The following is a 16,963-nucleotide window of genomic DNA, read 5'->3' on the forward strand; positions in this document are numbered from 1 at the left end:
ACACGACGCTGGAGAAACCCAGCAGGTCAGACAGCGTCCTTTATAGAGCAAAGATAAAGATGCAGGACCAACGTTTCAGGCTTCAGCCCTTCATTGAGGTAATATCCTGATGAAGGGCTGAAGCCCGTAATGTCAGTTCTGTTTACCATTGCTCTATAAAAGACACTGTCTGACTTGCTGGGTTTCTCCAGCGTAATGTTTTTACGTGGAGCTGCTACAACTCTGTGTGGGAAACTGAGGGGATCCCTGATGTAGGTGACCTCGGAATTCTTTCTGCTGTTTCCAGCCGGACTCCTGCAGCAGGGTGTGTTTAGCTTGGACTTGGGTCCCTGATGAGAACTGTGAAGAGTTTGCATCCTTCTCAGCTGTTGGGAGTCCGAGATGACGAGCTGCTTCCTTCGACACCCTCCTCACATCAATGACGATGGCCTCCTCTCTTGTAGATTCTGATTCAAGTTATTGTCTCAAACACAAGGTGCACAAATATCTTTCTTTTATTTGCCCTGTAAAGACCAACAAAGACAGAAACGTGCTGGAGAAACTCAGCAGGTAATGTAACATCCTTGGGAGGTAAAAGTTAACCAACGTTTGGGCCCTGAGCCCTTCATCAGGAATCAGGAAAAACAGGTAGATACCAGAGCAAAGAGGTGAGGAGAGGAGGGAGGAAGAGGCAGGGCGGGAGCATAGGCTAACAGGCAAGGGGTCCTAGGTGGATGCAGATGGGAGGGTAGCAGAGAAAGAAGCTGAGAAGTGATTGGGGGAGAGGACAGAGGGTGAGAAAGGGTAGCTCTGCTATGAGAAGGGCTGATGGTAGAGAGCTGGAGGAAGGAAGGCAGTGGGGTCAAGGAGTGAGACTGGGGAAGGGGGTTAATGGCAATTGGAGGTCAGTATTGATGCCGTCTTGTTGGAGACTGCCAAAATGTCGTTCCTCCAATTTGGCAGTACTTGTCACCGTGGCAGTGGGCTGTGGAATTAAAATGGTAGATGGAGTCGGTGGAGGGGAGCGAAGGATACGTAGCATTTCTGACATGCGTTCAGCACCTTCTTCAGATCTTGTTGGATGATCCATAATGAAAATCCCCGTGTCACCGGAGATTTATTTTTAAAATTTCCGGCCCATGAGTCCGTTCCGCCCAATTACACCCTCTTGATGAACAACTCCCGATTGTTTTAAAGGGTGGGAGGAAACCCACACAGACACAGGGAGCACCTGCAAATGCTTTACAGACAGCGCTGGATTCGAACCCCCGTCACTGGCGCTATTCCGCTGACTGCTTCGTGAACTGTTCTACCCCCATGTGAAATGGAAGGAGTATTTGTGAGATATGTGCTGCTGTGATTAAACATTTGCTCTGATTTTCCAGGGGAGGAGCCAATGGATACGTCCGTGCCACTTGCCGACACTAGCCAATCAGGAAAGCCACTGTGCGAGGAAGAGGAGCTAATGGAGATGGACCAGTCTGTGGAGCCGATAGACCCAACTCCTCTTCAACCGCAGGCATCTACCCCAGTGTCAGCCACAGTGCCTGTATTCACTGCCAGCCAGCTGGCTCCTGTGCCAACACTGCCTGAACTGTCTCACGTGAGTCTGCACACTGCCCTGGGCTTGCAGGTGGTCAAGAAGGCAAATGGAAAGTTGGCCTTCATTGCTAGAGGGATTGAATATAGGAGCAGGGAGGTTATGCTGCAACTGTACAAGGTCCTGATGAGGCCGCATCAGGAGGACTGCGTGCAGTTCTGGCCTCCTTACTGGAGGAAGGTGGACTGGCTTTGGAGGTGGTGCAGAGATGGTTCGCCAGGTTGATTCCAGAGATGAGGGAGTTGCCCTAGGAGGAGAGATTGAGTCGTCTGGGACTGTACTCACTGGAATTTAGAAGAATGAGAGGGGATCTTATAGAAACATATACAATTATGAAATTAAGAAATTGGTTTTCACTGGTGGGGGAGAACTGAACTAAGGGACTCAAGATTCAGGGGAGTAGATTTAGGACGGAGATGAGGAGGAACTACTTTTCCCAGAGGGTGATGAATCTGTGGAATTTGCTACCCATTGAAGTAGTGGAGGTGACCTCAGTGAATGTATTTAAGACAAGGTTGGATAGATTTTTACATCATAGGGGAGTTAAGGGATTTGAGGAAAAGGCAGGTGGGTGTAAATGAGCCCATCATCAGATCAGCCATGATCTCACTGAATGGCGGGGCAGGCTCGATGGGCCGGGTGGCCGACTCCTGTTTCTATTTCTTATGTTGAACAGAGCAGGGAAAAGGTGAAAACAAGCTATCTCTTTTTGTTCTGACCAAGTTTCTTTAACTGATTCTCTTTAAAATGCTGCTGTGTACAATTCTGGCATCTGCATAATTTTAGTTTGCTTCATCTGCCCTGAGCTTGTTGAGTGGCCTTCTGCCACTTGGGTGGCCAAACGCTTGCTATTGTATCATGGGTAATGCCCTTAGTGTGGGAAACGGGAGCCTCACAACAGGAATAAAATTAGTTTTTGTTATGGGCACGAGTAAAGGTTCAGAGATCCCCTCGTTCTCGCCTGTGACCTGAAAACTCTGCCTGGGGGCACGTTGGTGCAGTGGGGAGTTCCAGCTTCTGTGTGGAGTTTTGCATTTGCTCCCTCTCATTGCGTGGGTCTCCCCCGAGATGCTCAGGTTTCATCTCGAAGAAAATGTGCCATTGGGAAGGTTGGTTGGCTGCAGCAATGTAGAGGGTTGGCAGAATCTGGGGGGGAGTTGATGGGAATGTGGGGAGAAGAAAATGGGAGCGATGTAAATAGGTGCCTGTGGTTAGAATAGTCTTGGTGGGCTGAAGGGCCTGCCTATCGCACTACAGTTCTGCCAGCAACATGGGTTAAGGGTTAGAGGGGAGACATTTGGGGGGAGCATTCGGGGGATCTTCTTCATACAGAGAGCGGTGGGAGTGTGGAACGAGCTGCCAGCTGAAGTGGTGAATGTGTGCTCAATTTTAACATCTTAAGAAGAATTTGGACAGGTATATGGATGGGAGGGGTATGGAGATCTCTAGACTGGGTGCAGGTCAATGGGATGAGGCAGAATAAAAGTTTGGCACAGGCTAGAATGCTCTGTTTTCTGTATTGTATCGTTCTAACAACCGCATTCTCTCAATGCATTAGCCTGGATTATCCACCTCTGGATTCAGGAGTTGGTCTCCACAGTGAGCATGGAGATTAGACTCCTGACATTTCACAAGATAAAGGAACGGATGTAGGTCATTTGGCCCATCGAGTCTGCTCTGCAAATCCACCAGGAGCTAAACTGCTCTCACATCTAGTTCCAAATTCTGGCCTTTTCCCCATGTCCCTTGATACCCTGACTAATTACATACCTACCAATCTCCCCCTTAAACTCCCCCAATGATCGGGCCCCCACAGCTGTATGTGGCAATGAATTCCATGACTGGCTAAAGAAATTTCTCCTCATCTCTGTTTTAAATGGATACCCTCTGATTCTAAGACTGTGCCTTCTTGTCCTGGACTCACCCACCAAGGGAAACACCTTATTCACATCTGCTCTGTCCAATCCTTTCAACATTTAAAATGTTTCTATAAGATATCCCATTCTTCTATACTGCAATGAATGCAGTCCAAGAGCTGCTAAATGTTCCTTGTATGTGAGCCCTTGGATTCCAGGAATCTCCAAAGCCACCTCCTTCAGAACTCGTGGGTGCTCCTCATCCGGCTCGGGAGACTTGTCTATTTTTAGTCCATTCACCTTGCTAACCACCATCTCTCTAGTAATCCTGACTGTACTTAATTCTATTCCCTGAGACCTCTGACGATCAGATATATGGCTGTGGTCTTCCTCAGTGAAGACTGATGCAAAACACTCATTTGGTTCCTCTTTGTTAACCTTCATAATTTCTCTAGCATCATTTTCGATCCATCCTCTTATCGACCCAATTCTCCTTTACTCTTCATATATTTAAATAAACTATTAGTATCCTTTTGTATGTTATTTGCCAACTTCCTTTCATAATTCATCTTTCCTAAAGACTTTCTTTGTCTCTTGCTGTAAATTTTTTAAAGTTTCCTAGTCCTTTGTTTTCCCACTAATTTTTGCTTCCTTGTCTACCCTCCCTTTTGCTTTTTTGCCTTGACCTCTCTTGTTAGCCACATTTGTGCCATTTTTCCATTCATAATTTTTTTTTTCTTGCTCTATATCTATCTGCACTTTCTTCTTGTGGAAATATCCTCTAATTCTGTTGTCTCCTCATCTAGTTTACCTTTCCAGTCAACTCGGGCCAGTTCCTCTCTCGTCCCCCTGTAATTTCCTTCGTTCCACTGAAGTATTGACACACCTGATATCAGCGTTGCCTTTTTAAATTTGACATTGAACTCTGTCATATTATGATCACGACTTCCTCTTTAGTTCCCTAATCACCTCCGGTTCATTACACAGCGCCCAATCCAAAACTGCTGGGCTTATCGACAAGCTGCTCCAAAAAGCCATCCCGAAGGCATCCTACAAACTCTCTCCTGAGATCCAGAACCTTCCTGACTTTCTCAATCCCCTTTCATGTTAAAATCCCCCATCATTATTTTAACATTTTCCTTCTGACATCCTTTTTCTATTTCCAGCTGTAACTCGTAGTCCACCTCCTGGCTGCTGTACATACTGCCAATAGGGTCCTTTTACCCTTGCCGTCTTTTAATTCAGCCCATAAGGATTCTACCACTTTTGACCTATTGGTCCCTCCTTTCCAAAGATTTTAATATCACTGTTTACCATCAGGGCCACACCACCCCCTTCTACCTACCGGCCTGTCTTTCCCATACACGGTGTATCCTTGGACATTCCACTCCCAATCACCTCCATCATTAAGCCATGACTTCGTGATGGCCATGATGTCATATCTTTTCACCTATAGCTGGCCAACAAGGTCATCTACTTAATTCCTAATGCTGCGTACAGTTCCCTGAGACTAGTATCTGTTACCGATTTTGCTGCAGTCAGTTATCCTGTCTTTTCACCTGCCTGTCCTTTCCATCATCTTTGCTGCACAATATCTTTGACTTTTTTCTATTTTCCTCTTTCTCTACCTTAATGCCTTAATCTCAGCCCTCACATTCTAATTTACCCCTGCCAATCTAGTTTAAACCTTCCCCAACTGCTCTAGCAAACCTGCCCACCAGGAAATTAGTCCCCGTCCTTTCTGTGCCAGGTCAGACATTCCACAGAAGAGATCCCAATGATCCGGAAATCTTCAGCCACACATTGCTCTGCCTTAACTTCCTTCACAAGGGCAGCACGGTTAGCGCAATGCCTTTACAGCACCAATGACCAGGGTTCAAATCCCGCGCTCTCTGTAAGGAGTTTGTACGTTCTGCCCGTGCCTGCATGGGTTTTCCCCAGGGGTTCCGGTTTCCTCCCACCATTCGAAATGTACTGGGCGTGTAGGTCAATGGGGTGTAAATTGGGCGGCATAGACTCGTGGGCTGAAATACCGTGCTGTATGTTTAAAATTAAAGAGAGGTGTTTCCTGAGATGTTGATTTGTTTTCCTAACTGCAGATTCTCTTTGTATTTAAAGGATATTTTTATGCCCACCCCAAGTCTAACAGAAAATACAAGCAGCAACAGGGGGATTAGATCCACCCAAGATCAAATGGAAAATCGGCCCAAGTCATCAGTGGAAGAGGAGGGAGACGTGGCATCGAAGGAGCGATGGGAGTCGAAGGAGAGTGAGTCTCTGGGAGCCGGGAAGCAGGATGAAGGAGCAGGGGAGGGGTTGGAACTGAAGCTGTCTGCCAGCCAGTGGACGCAGCCAATGGAAACCGATGTTCAGGGAGAGGGCGAGGCGATGCAGAGCGAGGAAGGAATCGCCATGGAAACAGTCGGGGAGGAAACCCAGAACCTTTGCCTCCGATTGACTGGGGAAAGTCAACCAAAGACCGCCAGTGTTCCGGAAACGTCTGGCGGAGATGCCTTTCAGTCTAGCGAGAAGGGCAGTGTGGAGGAACTAAGATTAGGAGAGGAGTCCCAGAGGCCAGAGGAACCTGATCACCCAGAACTGCCGGCACCACAGCCTCGAGGCCCTTCCCTGGAGTGCGAGGACTTGCCCAAGGACATCTTAATGGCAAAAGAAGGGATTGTTAATGAGACACCCATGGAGGAGGTAGAGGAGGAGCCTGCGTCCCAGAGTGAGGAATGCCAATATCTTCATCCTGTTGATCATGGGATTAAAGCTCATCCAAAGGAGGAGGCTGATGGGAGAGTCCAAGGCAACTCTGGAAACCCTCAGGGTTCCCAAAGCCAAATCCACAAAGAGGACCAATCACATAAAGATGGGCCAATAGAGGAGGACACCAGCGAATCATCTAACGTTGCACCAAAAGGAATCTCCCTTGAAGGGAGGTTTCAAGCTGCAAATTCGGAAAACTCCCAGGCCCCAGCTTCAGGTTCCCAAAGACGGGAAAGTCGTTTTCACTCTGCAGAGGAAAACTCTTCAGGGAGCTGTGTTGCTCTTGGCACAATTCCGGACAAGGGAGAGGAATGGAACAGTGGGGTGCACCAGGTTTTGGAATGCCCGCAGGGTATCCGCCCAATGCCTTCGGGACACCAGGAAGGTCCCACTGCAGAATGCCAACCTTTGCGTTTGGGGAACGCTGAGACAACGGACGCCAGGAGGGATCTCCATGCGGAGCTGGTGGTGAAGGTGCAGGCTGAAGACCAGGGCGCCTTGATGGAGTTTGGTGAAGGAAGCCCACGTCAGGAGCCGGGGAATGTGGGAGCTCCGAACCATCGAAAGACCATGGAGGAACTGCCACGGCCCAGTCGCATTGACCTGTCGAAAGGGATGGTGAAAGAACAAGGCGAGAGGGATGCTGGTGGACAGCTTGAGAAACATGGGAGTGAAGATCTCCCATCGGAGCAGTCAGCAAAGAACCTCTTGGATGGATCTGGTGGTGGGTATCTGCAGTACAACTTTCTAATGGCTTGAATGTCGTAACCTGTAAAGATGAAATCTGTTTTCTTGCACAATGTTAAACAAGGATAAACATAAACAAGGATCTTTATTTGCATGTGGGTGTTGCAACAGGGATCGCATTCACACATACAGACATAGAAACTACATCGATCGCTGGTTAATCTGATTGTGGAGCAAGGGTTAAACAAACAGTATCCACCACCCACAGGCATGGTATCCCACTTAACTAAATGAGGGTGAAACAAACAGTACCCACCACCACAGGCATGGTACCCCACTTAACTAAACAAGGGTTAAACATTACCCACCACTCACAAGCACTACAGTCCTTTCTCGGTATGCACCCTCCTTAGCCCCTAACCCTGTACCGGCACACACCTTACTGATGATTCTCCAGTGTTACCTACGGCTCTCAATTTGGAGTGGACGGGTTCCTTTCCAGGGTATAGAGGTAGAGCTGTTTCACGTGGTTGGCCATGCAGCCGGCTGGAGTAGTTGGCTCAGGTATGCCCAATTGAGGCAAAGTGATCAAGGGACCCAGTGGCGAGGAGCCAATAGCAAGGTGTGCACCTACCTGTGGGGGGGGGGGGGGGGGTTAACCTTGGCTGACGTGGGGAAATGACTTTTGACCTGCCTGGTCAGGAGCAAGGAGCAGTTTCCTATCCGACCTGTTGAATAATCCTCTGGATAACAAGCAGCCAGAAGCGTAGTTGGAGGGGGGTGGCCTTCTGTTTGAGGCCTTCATCCCCAAGGGATCATTGGCAGGTGATGGTCACCCAGGTTTCATTTTGATGCAATTGTTTTTCAAATTTAATTTTTGTTAATATAACAAAACGACTTAATTTGCGTGGATCCTTGTCCAGGCAAGGGTCTTTGAGAGATTTGAGCCGGGATTATTTGGATTGACCATCAAGGTTAGCTCAGTGATGCCTGCAAATGCTAAATGAATGGAATCAATATAAGAAAGGGGGTGTTTATCAGGCAGTTGGGTGGGTGGGGGAGGGAGGAGAGTGACCAATTAGAAAGCTACTCAACACTTTCCCCGATGGAACAGTTGGGGGGGGGGCGCGGTTACCTGCTCTCTTGGACAGTTGTGCTGTTGTGTCATTGATGTCCTCTCTCTTTCCCTCGATCTGTTTCTCCCCTCCCCGTTCCCGGTGCCAGAAATTCCATTCCACTTCACGCTCCCGAAGGAAGATGACATCATCCAACCCTTGGCCGGCACTACCCCACCACTGATCGGCAAGCTGAAGCAAGGTCCACGGCACAGCACGCCCATCGGTAGGTTTTCACGTTGCAGCAAGGAGGCAGGCCATCCAGCCCAGCTGCTGTGGACTAGTGTGCCTTCTCACTCGGCCCCACCTCCCGTCCCAATCCCCTTGTGCCTGTTTTCCTTCCTATGTTTATCCAGTCTTCCTTTAAGTTGATCCAAACGTTGTGTCAAGAGGGTGCAGCATGCCCTTCAGTTCTTCTCAAGCATGGTCCCTGCATAGCAAGAGTCCAGTAATGGTGGTGCAATACGGACCAGGTAGTTGTCCTGTTGAGTGGCGGGTACCAGGGGAGAGCTACCTATTGTATCCACCCAAGTGGAGAAGGTTGGTACAGGTGACTATACCGCACCCCCACGGCTCTGCGCTCAGTCTCGACAAGCCTTGTGGGTCAGGGCTGAAGGTTCAGCCACTTAGTCAGTTCCTGTAGTGTGATACTAAACCATTCCGTGGCCAGGAGGACCGTAGCATGGGTGCACTCTGTGGCTCTTAGCATCTACAGGCCAGAATCATCATAGCCCAGAGGTGGAAGGCCATTCTCTCCCTCAAGTCGGTGCTGGTCAAATATTCCCAGTTTCCAGATCCCTGCAACTTTCATCCCCTATTCCCCCTTAGAAAAACCTGTTTGACTTTCCCACTATCTCTGCGGGAAGAGAATTTTGAGGTGTCACTTGTGAGTTTTTTAATAAAAAGAACATGGAACATTACAGCACAGTACAGGCCCTTCAGCCCTCGATGTTCTGCCCTAAATATTCCTACCAAAGAAATACTAAACCATTCCTATTTTTCTTCCATCCATGTGCCCGTCTGAGCATCTCTTAAATGACCCCTAATGATCCAGCCTCCACCACCACCCATGGTAAGGCATTCCAGGCTCCCACATACTTCCCTCCCTTCACTTTGTACAGATATCCCTCTGGTGTTTGCTATTCCCGCCCTGGGAAAAAGGTGCTGTCTGTCTACGCCTCTCAGAATCTTGTAGACCTCCATTAAGCCTCCTCTCATCCTTCTATGCTCCAGAGAGAAAAATCCCAGCTCTGCTAACCTTGCCTCATCAGACTTGTTTTCCAAACAAGGCAACAACCTGGTGAATCTCCTTTACCCCCTCTCCACAGCTTCCACATCCTTTCTGTAATGAGATGACCAGAGCTGAATGAATACAATTCTCCCAAGTGTGGGCTCACCAGAGATTTGTAGGGTGGCAGCACGAACCTCCTCCCTTTCCTGTTTCCACCATTCTCTCTTTAATCCTTCTATGGCCAGATCCACCTTCTGATGAGGTCAGCATCTCCACCCCGTCTGCTCTTCTCTGCCCCATTCACCTCCGTCCAGTCTTGCATTCAGGGAATGCCAGAAGGACCACCAGGATTCGGGATGAAGAGCCGATGAGGAAACTTGTCCCAGATATCCCCTGAGGATATGCTGTACCACCAACGGTGCTAAAATGGGAACCTTTTCCCTTTTGCTACGCAGACCCTGAAGATCGGCCGATGGAAACCAGTGATGTCGCGCCAGGGAACGCCGTGGCGACTGGCGAGGGGATGGCTGACAGAGACCCACACCAGTGTCCTGCCGTGTCGGCTGACAACAAGCTGTCCCTGCGGATGAAGCTGGGGACACCCGTTCACGTGGAGGAAGAGCACTCCGTGCTCTTCAGTCTGGAGAGTAAGATGAGAGCAAGCGTTCCAGCCCCCCCGCACTTCTGGAAGGAACAGGCGCCACGTGGTGTCAGACATGAGGACCAGTCTCCCTGACCCACCCTCTCACACACAATAGCACCAGCCTTTGCAATAATCTTTCACGCCTGCCCCTCTGTGCAGTGTCCCCTGGAGTGGTGTTTGGGTGAGGGTGGGTATTAGGGACACAGGTGAGATATTCAGGGCTGGGGTGAGGGTGTAGGAGGTTAACGGGGAGGACTCTGGGGACTAGGCCGGGGGTCCGTCTCAAAGCTCCTCCTCACTGTACTGCTTCAGGGGAGACCCCACCTCCCTCCTAGCCTATGGGTGAGGGGGAGCTCCCTGTTTTCACTGCGGTGTTTGTCTGGGCAACATTACCGTGTGCTTCACTGACTGGCTGACCTCTTGATGTGCACCGTGGGGTTGTGTAGCTCTGGCTTTCTGGAGGTAGCGCACAAGCACCAAGGTGACCGTAGTTACGTCACTCCCAGTCCTCCTCAAAGCTTTCAGCTTCGTTCTGTCTCGCGTCTCTCTTCCCTCTCCTTTTTGTTAATGTTTCACCCTCTCCCCACTCCAGCCCCTCTCGCTCTGCGCCCCGCCCCTCTCGCTCTGCGCCCCGCCCCTCTCGCTCTGCGCCCCGCCCCTCTCGCTCTGCGCCCCGCCCCTCTCGCTCTGCGCCCCGCCCCTCTCGCTCTGCGCCCCGCCCCTCTCTAACCCTAACCCTGCGCCCCCTCCCTCTCTCCCTCCACCACCGCCTCTCCCTGCGCCCCCTCCCTCTCTCCCTCCACCCACCGCCTCTCCCTGCGCCCCCTCCCTCTCTCCCTCCACCACCGCATCTCCCTGCGCCCCCTCCCTCTCTCCTCCTCCACCCCCGCCTCTCCCTGCGCCCCCTCCCTCTCTCCCTCCACCCACCACCGCCTCTCCCTGCGCCCCCTCCCTCTCTCCCCTCCACCACCGCCTCTCCCTGCGCCCCCTCCCTCTCTCCTCCACCACCCCGCCTCTCCCTGCGCCCCCTCCCTCTCTCCCCTCCACACCGCCTCTCCCTGCGCCCCCTCCCTCTCTCCCTCCCACCACCCGCCTCTCCCTGCGCCCCCTCCCTCTCTCCCTCCACCACCGCCTCTCCCTGCGCCCCCTCCCTCTCTCCCTCCACCACCGCCTCTCCCTGCGCCCCCTCCCTCTCTCCCTCCACCACCCGCCTCTCCTGCGCCCCCTCCCTCTCTCCCTCCACCACCGCCTCTCCCTGCGCCCCCTCCCTCTCCCTCCACGCTCCACCACCGCTCTCCCTGCGCCCCCTCCCTCCCTTCTCCCTCTCCACCACCACGCCTCTCCCTGCGCCCCCATCCCTCTCTCCCTCCACCACCCGCCCTCTCCTGCGCCCCCTCCCTCTCTCCCTCCACACCCCGCCTCTCCCTGCGCCCCCTCCCTCTCTCCCTCCACCACCCGCCTCTCCCCTATGCGCGCTCCTCCGGGCTTCTCCCCTCCACCCCCCGCCTCTCCTGGCTGGCCCCTCCCTCTCTCCCTCCACCACCGCCTCTCCCTGCGCCCCCTCCCTCTCTCCCTCCACCACCGCCTCTCCCTGTGCTCCTTCCCTCTTTTTTTCCTCTCCCCCCACGCTGCGCTCCCCTCCATTTCTTCCCCACCCCTTTCTCTTTATGTCCCCTCTCTCTCTCTCTCCTCCCCCCCCCCCCCCTGCCCCTGTCCCCGTCTCTGTCTCTCTCACATTTGAGTCTCAATCCTACTCAAGATTGTCTTTGCTGAAGTTATTTATGACGATATTAGCCTTAATAAGTCTCGCTTGCATTTTTTCTCACAGAGCCTGTGTTGTCTGGAGACCTGATGTCTGCTGATGCGGTTGCCAGGTAACGGTGCATCTGATTCCTCCCCCTTCCCTTCTTGAATAATGGCCGCTTTGTATTCCCTTCATCTCTTCACTGCCCTCTGCACAGACAACGAGTAGTGTATTTGTTGCAGATTATTTGTTTTGAGAGCAGGGCCGTTGTGACATTTCTGAGCCTGTACTCACATGTTTCACTTTTCATTCCCCTGTGGATCCAAATTGGGTTTCCAGAAAGTGATCCCATATGTGGCTCTGAGTCCCAGCGCAGCAGGAGGGCCAACATCTGCAGATGCTGAATATCTGAAGTAACAACAAAGGCTGAAAAGGCTCATGGAGTTGGACAGATTCTACCCCTTCAGCACTTGCTGGTCTTCCTCCGTACAAGGACTCTAGCCAGCTCTTCATTCCCCTCCTGATGATGCTCTTCCATGAGTGTCCCTGTCCCCGTGTGTGCGCCCCTGTCCCCGTGTGTGCGCCCCTGTCCCCGTCTCTGTCTCTCTCACATTTGAGTCTCATCCTATCAAGATTGTCTTTGCTGAAGTGTCTTGGCCGTTTATCTGTCAACTTCAGACGAAGTTGTGGATCAGTGAAGACTGATCAGGAGGGGCCGAATGTCCTTTTGTGCTGCGCAGACCTTGCTGAGAACAGCGATCTGGTGACCTTGCACTAGGTGTGGCTGGAGGCGTTGTCAGACGACTGGGCGAGAGCGCGGCTGATCTAACTCTGGGCCATCCCTTTGCCCGCAGTGCCGTGAAGAGCCGCTCGGTGTTCAGTCGGGTGTGTGAGGCCAGACGAGAGACCGAGGCGAGGGAACACGACAAATCCACCGTCCCGTTTCGGTAACTTCCTTCTGGAGCAGGGATTGCTGTCTCTCCGCTTCCTTGAGTCAAGGGTGTTTCTCTTTCCCCACCCCACACCTCCAGAATCAAACCTTTTCCGACCCCAAGTACTCAGTTCACTGTGGGGGGTGGCAAGCCCTCGCGTGTCCAGAATCTTCTCCCCTCCTAGTTGTCAGGAGAGAAGCCCTCGTCCTGAGGCGCTCTTTCCCGCTCCACACTGAGGAGGCAGATTCTCTGTGTGCACCCTGCCGGACTGCCCTGGAAACCTCCACCAAGTCTACACTTCAGTCAACATCGTTCCTCATCGATAAACCTCCCCAACTCTCATCTAGGGGGTTCAGTGAATCTTCACAAGCTGGTCTGACTGAGCTCTGGGCACTGGAGGGATCACTGCCAATGTCGAAATTAAACAGGAGCTGTAGCCCCTCCTGTCTGTGGGAGGTGCAGTGGGATAGGGGACTGTGGCCCATCCCTCAGACCAGCAGCAGATCCGTTCACCTCTCCCTGTGTCACAGCAGATTTCCTTTCGCCCTATGACAGATTAGTCCCAGCCCCCTGCTCTTTCCAGTGTACACACATTGTTGATTTTTCCCCCTTCCAGGATACCAGGTCCAGCTCTTGGCATTTAAACCCAGTTCTTCACAAACCTCCTTGCCTGCTTTGATGCCAGGTTCTAACTGAATAGAGCGGTACAGCACAGGAACGCCGTGCCCATCGACACAAGCATGTTTACCAGAACTTCCCCATAGCCTCCTCTGTCCCGGTGATTCACATGATATTCCATCAACGCTGTGAGAACCTGTGCTCCATTACGCCCTCAGGCAGGGTGATTCCAACTACCCTCTGGGTGAAAATGTTCTTGGTAAATTTCTCTCTGTGGTATTTAATACTTCTGCTACAGGAAGATGTACAACTCGAGCAGGTTCCCACTTGACCCCCACCCCCCTCCGCGCAGAAAACCAACCCAGCCGGTGCTGAAACGCCCAATCCCATGCAATGTCCTGATGCATCTCCTCCACACCCACTCCGCTGTAGTTACACCTTTCCTATCAGTGTAGTGCACACAACGGTCCAGCTCTGACTTGGCCTCGTATTCTTTGCCCTGGATATCGATAAGACCCGAAGACAAGTGAGCAGAAATCGCCCATTCAGCCCATCGAGTGTGCCCCGCCATTCAATCATGAGCTGATCTATTTTCCCCACTCAGCCTGTCCTTCTCCCCATAACCTTTGATCCCCTGGCTAATCTAGAACCTATCAATCTTTGCCTTAAATACACCCATTGATTGTGTATGGCTTCCTCTCCACCTTGCCTAGAGGAGCTGACACCTTGAGGGATCCTGGGGTCTCTCTGTTCCCCAATACTCCCTGGGCACCTATCCCTTGCCCTCCCAAAGTGCCTTACCAGGATGAAACTCCACCTGCCGATTGGCTGCCCCTTCTGCCAAATGACCAACACCGCCTTGCCGCCTAAGACCGCCCACATCCACAATTGCTTGCCCCTCCCACAGGCCAAGTGTGGACTGTTAATACAGGGGGTGGAGCTGGTGAGAGTCCCCAAGATGGATGAGCTTCTTTGCTGCTGTGATCAGACTCGCTGGCAAAGTGGGTCTTCCTGGCTCTGCTTACTGACTTGTCCAGGTGCTGGAGGGTGGGTATTGCAGGTGCCTGCAGACTGTCCTGTTAGCTGCTCTTTAACGCTTTTGAACATGCTGCATTATTTGTAACACAACTCCCTGGCCTGTGGTTGATATATTGCACTGCCTGCTGTTTGAGTTGATTTGCCTGGATTACACACTTCTTACTGTAACCTGGTACACGTGACAATAAAACCATTCTCTGTCTGCTTTCACTGATGACCGTGCTCTTGCCTTCTTCCCAGATGTGACCCCTGCAGCTTCTCGAGCACCGTAGAGGAGTCCGAGGAACTTTGCCCAGAGGTCGTGATGTGGCAGCGCCATCAGCGGGCGAAACAACAGTCCCAAGGCCACGTGCTGGTCACCCAGACTCCCCCGAAGGAGGAGGAGGGGGAGATCCAGGAGACGCGTGAGAAGTCCACGCTAGATCCGAGCAGCAACAAGCCTGCAGCCAGGAGCGGGGTGGAGAGTGAGGACGAAGTCATGGAGCTGGAGAGCTGCAGCCAGGAGCCAGTGGCGGAGGAGATCCATGAGATTCCTTTGGCCCATCTCCAAGAGGAGATGGAGAGGTCGGAGGAGGGCAGGCCAAGCACGCAAGCTGGCCACGGGGACAGGCAGCGCTGGAGTCCCCTGGACCTCACGGTCATGAACACCAGCACCCAGACTGGTCCCGCCGTCACCAGCCCGTCCCCGGCAGCAAGCGGCAAGCTCCTGTGCCGAGACGCCACGGTGCAGACGGAGGGTTCTCCCGGGAAACCCCAGATGCGGTCGAGGAGTACATCCTACCACGTGAAGCAGGGAGCGGATGAACGAGATACGGAGTCACTTCACAGCCAGGTATTGGAGCCCTAACTAGCACCAGGTGTACACCATATCCCACTGCCGCAAGGTCCACTTCTAACCCTGTTCGATGTGACCACGGCTGCTCTGGCCATGGATTCAGTTCCATCTACCTGCCCATAATGGCCCTACTCTTCAAACATTTGTGGAGTCTCGTGCATTCCATGAGGCAGCCTCTACTGTTTCCTTAGGCAGAGAACTCCACAGATTCACCATTCTTTGGGAGAATCAGCTCCTCCTATGTCCGCACCCACCTAGTTCTAGCCTCACCTATCCGTTTATAGAGATGGAGGGGATCCAGACCCTGGGGCAAGTAATCCTATCAATCCCCTTATTCCTTGCCTTGTAACCCAACAGATTTTCTTGTAAGCCAGTCATTCTCCACCCCACCCCCCCCCCCACAACCCCCCCTGGAGTGAAACACGAAAGTGTGTTGACCCTACGATTAGAGTAAAAATACAGAAATACTGGAGGAACCTCAGCTGGTCTCGCAGAGTCAATACATTGGTCTGTTACCAATCAGGCCTGAGTCCTTGATCAAGTTGTGCATAAAGAGCAGGTAGGTGCCTGAGTAAGGGCACCCTCCAACCGAATGGCATTAACATAGACCCCCACCTCTTCCTATTTCTTTCTCCTTTTCCCCGTCTCCTTTCCTCACAGAGACACCCCCTTCCCCCCCCGATCATTTTTCACCTTTCCTCTCCTATCCATGTCCAATGATCACCCTGGTCTGTTCCCCTCCCCCTTGCCCTTTCCTTCTCCCCCTGGCCTTTTCGTTCGGACACCTGCCTGTATTTTTACTCGCGCCCTGAAGAAGGGCTCCAGTCCGAAACATTCATGATATATCTTTACCTCCCAGGGATGCTGCGAGTCTGACTGATTCCTCTAGCATTTTTTTTTTTTTTAAACTGTCCCTCCTTTGGTTCGGCTTCTCCCCACACTGGGGGCTTGTTAATCTTTGACTTTAAGGTGCAGGAGAACCTGGGGAGGGGGGGTGTGGAAGAGCAGGCAGTCACAGGGAGAGCGTGCCAACTCCACACAGCCTGGAGTGGGGATTGAACTGGCAGCTGGTCTACCACGTCGGTGGTTCATCAGCGTTGATAATTCCCTCGTAACCTGGCCTCCAACCCTCAATCTGAATCCCCTCTCTGGGTCCATTAACCCTGAACAATAAATGGTTTCCAAAAGCTTTGCTTCCTGAAAATAATTTGCAGATTGTGATAGACAACTTCAAACTGAACACACAGATAATTTCAGACTTGCTGGATCACGTAGGAAGTTGGGGAAACATTAAACATGCTAAATTCAATAGAAGTTCATTTAATCCCATCATGGTGCTGACTCATTGGGTCAGTTCAGACGACCCAAAAATGTTTGGCAGCTGAGTTTCATTTGTACTCAGCATCTGATGCCTCTGGTGTCAGTGTTCAACAATAGTCGGGAGCATTGATGGATTCCAGTGGCCCTGATCCCACTTTTCCAGGGTCGCAATGTCCTGGTGAAACTTTTCACCATGTTCGTCACGGACGGCACCAGGATCAGCTGGGAATGAGTCCAAGTGCGAATCCAGAAAGTGAATTTTCAATGACGTTGCACTTCATTTTTGTGTGTTTGAAGTAGACTTAAAATAGGACAGGGAATCACAAAATAGGTTGTATCTTTTTTTTAAAAAACTCGATAGGAATATTTTAAAGAGATTTTTGTGATCAGCATTCCCAAATCCATAAAATACACCCAAAAATGTTCAGGAAGCAAAATCTTTGTAATCAGAATATCCCTGGAGCCACTGCTCTACAGTAAATTTCTCCACAGATATTAGTGAACATGCCAATGAGTTCTGTCATCTTGCACAGTCTAGTCACATCCTTTACCCTATTCCCTGCACTGTTTCCATATCCTCCATTGTTTGAACACTG

The 16,963-nt window shown here is 51.6% G+C and overlaps 1 protein-coding gene across 12 annotated transcripts in view; it reads left to right on the forward strand.

The window, feature by feature from the left end:
- tp53bp1 (tumor protein p53 binding protein, 1) overlaps positions 1 to 16,963 on the forward strand; it is a 63,364-nt gene that overhangs the window by 27,129 nt on the left and 19,272 nt on the right. For 9 of the 12 annotated variants that reach the window (XM_069902498.1, XM_069902496.1, XM_069902499.1 and 6 more), the window contains 7 exons: positions 1,365 to 1,582; positions 5,554 to 6,928; positions 8,116 to 8,232; positions 9,693 to 9,884; positions 11,709 to 11,754; positions 12,479 to 12,571; positions 14,453 to 15,044. In XM_069902498.1, coding sequence (XP_069758599.1) covers positions 1,365 to 1,582; positions 5,554 to 6,928; positions 8,116 to 8,232; positions 9,693 to 9,884; positions 11,709 to 11,754; positions 12,479 to 12,571; positions 14,453 to 15,044 — 2,633 coding nt within the window. The remainder of the gene's footprint in view (positions 1 to 1,364; positions 1,583 to 5,553; positions 6,929 to 8,115; positions 8,233 to 9,692; positions 9,885 to 11,708; positions 11,755 to 12,478; positions 12,572 to 14,452; positions 15,045 to 16,963) is intronic. The other 3 variants (XM_069902495.1, XM_069902492.1, XM_069902497.1) reach the window with 3 other exon arrangements.

The sequence above is a fragment of the Narcine bancroftii genome, chromosome 11, assembly GCF_036971445.1.
Source record: "Narcine bancroftii isolate sNarBan1 chromosome 11, sNarBan1.hap1, whole genome shotgun sequence".
NCBI lineage: Eukaryota > Metazoa > Chordata > Chondrichthyes > Torpediniformes > Narcinidae > Narcine > Narcine bancroftii.